Consider the following 9,492-nt stretch of genomic DNA (forward strand, 5'->3'; position numbering starts at 1 on the left):
AGTCTCAGACACAAACCTGTATGGTTAAGCACATGCATTTTAAAGTATTATGAGCCAACAAAACACAGTGTTACTAAGATGGCCACCACGGTTGTTTCAAAATCACAGGCAACAACTGGGGAAGTAGCAGGGCAGAGTATGTCATACCAACAGGAAACATATGTGACCCACCCCTGCCACAAATAAGTGTCAGACTGCTTCAAACGGAGCAGATTTGCCCACCAAAATAATTGTAATAATGTTGATGAAGGATGAAAATATTAGTTCTAGAAGGATCCATAAAGACTAGTTAGTCAGATATGCACCCATAAACAGATGAATGTTCAAAACAATTCCCAAAGATGGATGGGTGACCAGACCGATCCAACTGACAGATTAAGGAGCAGATCAATATGCAGAGATAGATGGATGACCAGACTTTTACCACCAGAGGAATGATGGGAGAAAGCATGGCGCCAGCGCCAACAGATGACAGACGTTTTCCAGAACAAACAGAAATCTACATCACAGACACTACAGAATCCCAAACTGAGGTCCATAATCCAAAGAACTACCCATATAATTGATGTGGCTTTATTCACTATGACAAGCCCCAGTGGGCTCCAAGAAGGCTGTCTCTCAGCAATTAAGGAAAGTACTGCCGGAGGGCTGGAAGAAAACCACTGCCACAACAAACATGTGAAGGGAGGAGAGAAATGTCAAGTCTAATAGAAGTACTGAAGATGGTGGCTTTGTGAAATTAAATAAAATAATGGTGATACCATCAGATGAAGCTCTGCACTAAAACCATACAGGAAAGGATCATTAATCCATGTCTGGAATATTAGACTAGGCATCAAAAACAAATATTGATAGTGAATATTTGCACACACAATGACTCATTACCTTACCTAACCACAGATACCAAAGGTACTCCTAGTATGCAGATATAGTGTACGTGTGCATGTGTGTGTGTGTGTGTGTGTGTGTGTGTGTGTGTGTGTGTGTGTGTGTGTATGTGTGTACTCGCGCGTGCGTGTGTGTGTGTGTGTGTGTGCACGAGTGTGTGTGTATGTGTGTGTGTGTGTGTGTGTGTGTGTGTGTTTGTGTGTGTATGTGAGTGAATGTGTGTGTGTTTGTGTGTGTATATCTATATAAATATATATATATATATATATATATATATATATATATATATATATACGCATGTGTGTTATGTGCAAAGTTTCCTAAACAGCACATTCACTGTTTGTGCCTGCTGCATTATTTAATGGATGCAGTAATGTATCTGATTAAGCTAACAGAAGGGTAACATAAAAAATGCTACTTTACATGTGCTAGGTATTGGCATGTGGAATCCAGCATCTAGCTGGCACTCCAATCTCTTAGTTCAAGCAGTAAGTAAAGTTGCATGAAGCTTCTCTCACATCTTTCATGTTACAGTTTTATGCCTGTCCTGTTATCATTCTGAGTCTCGTACAGAATATACCGACATTTCTGTCACATATATGAATAATAAACGGCATTAGTTATAAGCTTACACTGTTTGTCTGCCACTCATTTTCTGTCACTTTCATCCACCTGGAGTCCACATCAGCTGCTTGACATTGGTCATTCTGAATCTGGTGAATAAAACAATTACTATTAGTCATATTATAACAAAAAAAACCTATTCTGTCACAAAATGTAAGTTCTGGCATTCAAAGAAGAAAATGAACAATAGTGTTGAATTACTTGTGACAAACTGATTTACATCTTTAAAAAGCAGAGAGCTCACAGACAGAAAATTCATGTCACATAATACACCTTTTACTAAAAGCAGTCACAGTACAGACCTCATGGGGTCTGGTCACATGCCATACTGAAGTTACTTCAATTGGCATTGAAATTATAAATGCCAGAAGTGAACAGATTTATCCATTTTTGAGTTAACTTTTTGTAGTATAACATTTAGAAATGTATTTTTGAATTAAAGTCACTGTTTTATTTCTACCTATTATACCTCATGAGAAGCCCTCAGAGTATTTTGGAAACATGGTCCAGCTGCTACAGTGGAATTTAACAGATAGCTGTAATCAAATGACAGACTTTTCAGGAAAACCAACCTGAGCTTGCTTATCTAAGGCTGTGGATTTGTGCAATTTAAATAAAATTAAAAGTAAATATTTAAAACTATTAGATGGGGAAGTGGATGCGTGTACGTCAAATGAAGTAAACCTGACAAGAACAGAAATAGCAGTGACAAAGTAAAAGCCATAAATTACAAAAAACGATGGCATTCCTGATTCAAGGAAGAGAGGAAGAAATATGTATTCCGTATTTAAACAGTTTTATAAGAGCTCATTCACAGCTGTGTAAAAGTATACGTAAGATTGTTACAAAGAACGTGCACATTATTGAGACTGACTTTATGCATCAACTTAATTCATTACAATGGTTCAAGAAACTCAAAATCAATGAACAAAGTGTTGAAAATATATAACAAGATACTGAGTAAAACCATCTGTCACGTACTTTTAAAGCATTAAAGTTAAATGGCAGTGAAAGTAAATCAGTCAATAAATATTTACTAATTCAGGGCACTAACTAATGCCATGGAATCAGAAGCTACTGATATGTGAATATGAAAATAGAAAGTGTAAGAACCTCTTTCGATAGTAGCACACCAGGAAGGTAGTTCGCTTATCATTTTGGGTGACCTGGCTTATGAAAAGTTGGGCACAGTGAAAAGATTCACAGTGCAGCAAACAAAAAAACCACAGTCACAGAATTGCACAGTCATCTTGATTACACTACAGGGTCACAGCAAAGACATGTTGGAAGACCACTGTGGCTTATTTACAGGCTTGAGTATCTTGCTGGGAGAATATCACATTCATATAACTGCAGATGATATCCCAGGAAAACGTGCTCCAAGGGAAGTGCCACTAGCTTTTAGGAGTAAAAAACTAAAGGCATGTAAAGTTTAGGTGTCATTAACAAAAAGACACAGCCAAGAGAACCAGTGAAGCAGAATAACATCTGCATAAGTACTGATTCTAAATATCTACATAAGGTGAAGCAGAGAGCATTAGCCATTGCTTAGAGTTGAGAAAGTGATATTAACAATACAAAAATGGATTTCTTTCCTTGACCAGAAGTCAACCAGGGATTCTGGCAGCTAAATGTAAATGAAAAAAAAACTCCAACTTTTGCAGATTTGATATGTCTTTTGAAAAATGCAGATTATTAAAACATTCATCTGACATATCATCAGCTCCAGAACTATTTCAAAAAACATCTGCACAACTACCTGAAATGTTAGCAGGTCTTTGAACATAACGTATAATCTGCTGGTGTGTGGTCAGGCTCAAGAACTTCACTGGAAGTACCGATACATTTAGTAAACTGAACAAAACAACAATATTTAATTAAATAACAGTAACTGTGAAATGAGAATGACGGGTCTAAAACATATTGGCCATATTTTATCATCTGAGGGATTGAAGCCAGACTCAGAAAAAGTCTCAGCAATAGTGAAAAACCAAAGGCAAAAAGCAAACAGGTAGTAATGTGATTTCAGGGGACGTTCCTGTTTACACATTATATATTTAAGACAATTATGCTTCTTAGATAGCTCTGCAGCAAGAACTGTAAAAACAGGAGATAGGTTTCAAAATGCTGAAGAAATCATTAACTAAAACAGTGAATGCCAGTCACAGTGGTATAATAACTATTGGTCAAGGATGTCTAGACATGCACAACAAAATGTATATGTTCAAATACAGAAAGAATTGTTAGCAACAGTATATAGGTTCATAGGTTCATACTAGGCTATCTGCCCTGGGGCATTTATAAGCCTAGCCCAATTGTGTTTGGCTTATGCCACCCCTTGATTTGAGTATACTGTGCCCTTTTTAAAGTTTAGTTTATTGTGCCTCTGTCTAATAGTGACACGGAAGTAATCCCCAGGACAAACCTACGATTCCCCATCCACTCATCAAGATTCTTCTTGAAGAGAGTCAGTGAGGTGCTCTGCCTAACATGAATTGGAATTCTATTCCAGAGCGAAGGGAGCCTCTGGGTTATGAATCTGTCCCTCCAGCATGTTCTATTTATTTCTGTGCTGAGGTTCAAGTCCCTCGAGCACGTGGCTCTAAGGGATTTAGATTTACTGAGGTGGAGCATGTCCATTAATTCTGGGTTGGACATAGCTTTATATGTCAGGCATAGATCGCCTCGAAGTAGGTGGTATGCAACTGAGTAGAGCTGGAGTTTTTTTAACCGAGCAGCATATGGCATCTGTTTGAGTCCCTTGATCCTCCTGGTGAGGTACTTTTGGGGTCTTTCTAATTGCTGCAGGTGTCGGGTAAGGTACATCTCAAAGGGGGCATTGTATTCTATGATGGGCCTGATGAGGGATGAATAAAGGGGCATGATTACCTCTCTTGATCTAGATGTGAATCCTTTCATGATGAGGTGGGCTATGTAGAAGGTCTTTCTAACCACTTTGGCAATGTGGTTGTCAAAGGAGAGATTGCTATCTACTAGGGTCCCCAGATCCCTAATTACTTTCTCTGTACTTAATGGGTTACCACCTATGTGGTAATTTGTGGGCACATTGTTTTTGCCAAAGGGTATGACTATACACTTTTTGGCATTTAGCTTCAGACCATGGCGCTGGCACCAGTTATCCGTCTCTGTGAGAAATTCTGCAGGTATCTTTATATCAACCAAAGTCAGATAGTAAAATGTTGCATAGCATATTTAAAAATGCTTTATTCAAGGCACTTTTAAGAGTATAGAGGATGTTAATTAATTTGCAGAGGTAAGACCTAAAAGTGAAACACACCAAGCATGGAGCTACATGTAGCAGTTGTGTGAATTAGGATGCATTTACTAGATCTGAATGAAGATCTGCTGAAATAACAGCAACGTTTTAGATGGTTACAATGTTGCCAAAAGAAAGAGCAGAATTTCAAGGGATGTAGTAGGAATGACTTGGAAATGCTGTTACTGCATTAAGTGACAATGAAAGCTTGGACTGAGCAAAAATCATAAGCCAGAAAGGAAATCCCACCTAACCTTTCTTCGGAGAAAATGTGAAGCGTGAAAGAATTAATATGTCTGTGAGATACTGGAATTAACTGGAAACAACTAGAAGAGAGTGCAATGAGACTGGAATGAATGCCTTCAGCTGTTAATTGCCCAGAACTGTGCTGAACAAGTGCCAGGCTCACTTCATGTACCAAGTCTTCTTGTACTTTTCAGAATAAAGTCCACAAGCACTGCAGTTTGGTTTATGTAAAGCGGCAGTAGATGCCAACAATATCCAAATACTGTTTCCAGTAACAGTGATGATGAAATGAAACAGTTCCTCTGCTTCACAGTCTTTATATTTCTTTCCTCTTCAACAGTATCGTTAATATTCTGGAATGCTGCATATTTGACCTGACTTCTGCACTCGTATCTAAGTGTCTGTACTGCCTTCTGAGGACGGCACTGCCATGACTATCTGCAAATCAGTCCAAAATGAACTAACTTAACTATCTGTGTCTGAAGTATTTCCTAATAATAATAATACCAAAAACCCTGCAAATCTCTACATGCCTCTTTAGCCTTGGTTCCCAAACCTTGTAGCGTACAAGCAGAATGTGTTTATACTCGATGTACTGCACATTCTGTTCTTATCAGTATTCTCGACTGAAGGTTATTTATTCACTTATACAAACTGTGAAGCCTGCTTTAATGTGGATGCATTTCGAGACTTTTGTAAAAAAATACTGCATTTTGTACATTTAAATGATACCTCATCTAACAAAGTTTCAAAGGCTTAACTTTTAAAGCCAACATGACCACTGTACTTAGCCATAAAAGAGGAACCATGCTTCACTGAACATGCTAATCACATCTGGTGTACACAAGTGCAAAGAAAGAGCAAGAGAGTTTATGAATTGGCCAGCAATGTCTTAGCACTGATAAAGAAAGTCCTGTAACATGTACGTAGCAGTCCACAAGAAGAGATAAGTAATTTTATGCAGTGTCAGCCAGACACTGGAACTGAGTGACTATGCATCTGCTTTAATTCAAAGAAGCCCTGAACCTGATATGTATATATTATTATTATTCAAAGAACTATGAAGTGAGTAAAGTGACAGACTACAACTAGCAACATAATAACTGCACTGAGGTCCATCATGTCAAGTTAAGGTGTATGTGATGTCCCTTATACCACAAATCAAGAGTATGAAATTTAAGAGGCTTCAGTAACAACCAGACAATCCAATAAAAAAAACAACACTAGCAGTAACTTTGGAGAATGTCATCTCGCAGTTTTTCTATGCCGGAATAATCCTCTAGAGAATCTTAATCTGTCACCTGCTCACTTGCTAACAGAAGACTATAAAGAAAATTGCTAATGTTTACATCTTTTCTAATGCCAGACAATCAATGCAAGGTAAAAGAAATAACAGAAAGAAATTAATAAAAAGCTAACAATTACTATGGCAATCAGTCTAGAATACTCACAGATGTGCAGAAATGAGAAAGAGTGAGAGGACAACCATCACAGCAGAATATGCAGCCTAAAGGTTAGAAACCTGACTGAGCAGAACTGAGCTCTTACACGGTACAAGGAGAAAATGGCAGCAGTTCAGAATAAAATGGTACTATAATAATAGTAGCAATCTAGTCCAGTGACTTGTAAACAAACTCCGAGAGCATAATGGCACAAACATCTTCTACTGCCATGTGAAAAGAAAATAGAATTACTTGAAGAAGACACCTATGTTGCACCTTCAGCGGTCCTGAGGCATTCAGAAATGGCCCAAAAGGATGAGGAGAATTCCTACTAAATACTCTGGAAATGGAAGTTATCATAAATCACATGCCAAAAAGAGTGAGCTAAAAACATAAAAATAAAACAAAAATCTGTTTTACAGAGGGCAAGCCACCCTGCACCCCCGTGTTGTGAGGAGCAATATCTCAGACACGGAAAATTCTGCATACCAATTCGACAGTGACATCATATCATGACAAGAGGAAAAAGCACACGTACAGCTCACACAACACACAACATACAACACATACAACACGCTGCTGTGAAACTCACTGTGATATTAAATTCTCACTACAGCCACTCAGAGAATGTAGTGGTGCAAACACAAACATATACCATATGGACACTTTTGTAGTTGACCATGAAACAAAAGAATGAACATATGTTTACTTTGGAATTCCTAAAGAATGTGAATAAAGTGTTTTTTAATGGAAAAAGCTTAAGACATGCTACATATAAGATTATATATCTATATCTATCTATTTATATATATACATATACATCTGTATATATAAACAAAAGAGATACAAACACCCACACAGCTGTGTGCACGTGTTTGTTTTTCTTTTTTTTTTATTGAATTCTCTCAAACTTCAAAACAGAAAGGATGTCATATTACATCAATCCATTCTTTTGTCAAAAGTTTTATGTGTGTGTTAAAGTAAAACTGGTGATCGGTAGGGTTATGGGAGGTTCTTCTTGTCCCAGCTGTGGTGCCATCTCAGCATTAATATAGTGTCACTGGGGACGGTGTGCTCATGTGCGAGGGAAGTCTCCTGCCGAAACACCATTGCAATGTTTGTGCCTCATGCAATATATGTGTCTTTTATGAGAATTTCAATTCCTGCAAAAGTTTTTTCCCCTGGAACTGATATAAATGATACATATTTGTTCACATTTTGATCAATTTCTTTATCCAAATTTGGTAAAATGCCAAATTACCAAACTGTCAGAAATAGTAAAGTACAGTTGTGTACACTTACCATAAATGTACATGTTGGAGTGTATTCACTGTTGCAGTCATTACATTTGGGTAATCTGCTGGCAGGTTGCCCTCAGTCGGCCTGATTAACAAAGTCTGGGGTCCTGCATCAGTTGCTGTCCCTTCTTCCATGACGTCAGGTCGTTAGTGGTATAAAACATGCAGCCGACACCATTACATCAGTTTTTCTTGCCCCAGATGTCAGGTGCCACCTAATGGGGAGCAATATATATATATATATATATATATATATATATATATATATATATATATACATATATGTGTGTGTATGTGTGTGTGTGTGTATATAATTTTAAAACACAAAAAATATACCTCCAAACAAAAGCAAATACACCAAAAAGGCTTTTAAGCATAGTAAAAGAAAGGAGAGGTATAGTAAGAGGAAATCAGGGGGCTGGAGGGTGGGTAACCAGGACTGCAACAGTGAATACACTTGAACATCTACATTTATGGTAAGTGTACACAACTGTACTATGTTCTTCGTGTTTCACTGTTGCAGTCATTACATTTGGGTAGAATCCCAAAGCTATGGTAGGGAGGATGGATTTATACAGCATTAGGAGCAGCTATAAGGCCCTGCAAGACAGCAGTGGCAAAGCCAGCTCTGGATTTAGAGAAGAGAGGTAAATGGTAATGTTTGTTGAACGTATGAACTGAGTTCCAGGTAGCAGCTTTTAGAATGTCTCTGGTAGGAACCCCTCTGAGAAAAGCTGCAGAAGTAGATGCAGCCCTGGTGGAATGAGATCTGATCCCCTTGGGGATAGGTTTACCATGGTGCATATATAGCAGAAACAAATACAATGGCTTATCCATTTGGAAACAGTCTGCTTTGAAATAGCCTTTCCCTCTGCCCCTGCAGCAAATGCCACCAATAGTTGCTCAGATTTTCTTAGAGATTTCGCCCTGTTTAAGTGGAATCTAAGTTGTCTATGTACATCCAATGAATGCAGAATCCGCTCACCCTTGTTCTGTGAATTGGGAAAAAAAGTTGGCAGATGAATGGTCTGATTAAGAGCCACACTGGATACCACCTTAGGCATGAAAGATGGATTGGTCCTGAGAGTCACCCTGTCCGGATAAAAAATAACGAAAGGCTCCACTGCCATGAGAGCCTGTAATTCTGAAATCCTTCTAGCTGAAGTGACTGCTAAAAGGAAAGCTGTTTTCCATGCGAGAATTTTTAGGTCTGCAGTAGCAGCTGGCTCAAAAGGAGGGAGTGTGAGTTTTTCCAAAACAAAATTGAGGTCCCATGCAGGAGTTGGAGCTCTCCTGGGAGGTCTTAAATTTCTGGCCCCTCTGAGATGCTGCTTTAGCTGAGGATGAGAGAAGAGGGGAGGTTCTGTGTTGTAATGAGCTAAAATGGCAGAGGCATGGATTTTTATGGAAGAAAAGGACAGTCCCTTGTGAAGCATCTCAGTTAAGTATTGCAGAATCTGAGGAATATTAGGCATTGCTGTGCTTATTCCTTGTGATTGATTCCAGCACAGAATCTTTTCCATTTGTCAGCATAAGATTTTCTAGAACTAGGCCTTCTAGCCTCCAAAATGACATCCATCACAGGTTTGCTGTTTGGGTGAAATTAGTTGATTAGCCACGCTGCAAGATTCAAAGTTTGGAGCTGAGTATGCAGAATGTGGTAGTTCTGCTGAGACAGTAGGTAAGGTGCCTGAGGCAGGTGCCATGGAGGAAGGTG

The 9,492-nt window shown here is 38.5% G+C and overlaps 1 protein-coding gene across 1 annotated transcript in view; it reads right to left on the bottom strand.

The window, feature by feature from the left end:
- ELAPOR1 (endosome-lysosome associated apoptosis and autophagy regulator 1) overlaps positions 1-9,492 on the bottom strand; it is an 885,667-nt gene that overhangs the window by 640,789 nt on the left and 235,386 nt on the right. The window contains exon 4 of the mRNA XM_044076128.1: positions 1,521-1,601. Coding sequence (XP_043932063.1) covers positions 1,521-1,601 — 81 coding nt within the window. The remainder of the gene's footprint in view (positions 1-1,520; positions 1,602-9,492) is intronic.

Source organism: Protopterus annectens, chromosome 7.part0 (genome assembly GCF_019279795.1).
Source record: "Protopterus annectens isolate FY-2018-M chromosome 7.part0, PAN1.0, whole genome shotgun sequence".
NCBI lineage: Eukaryota > Metazoa > Chordata > Ceratodontiformes > Protopteridae > Protopterus > Protopterus annectens.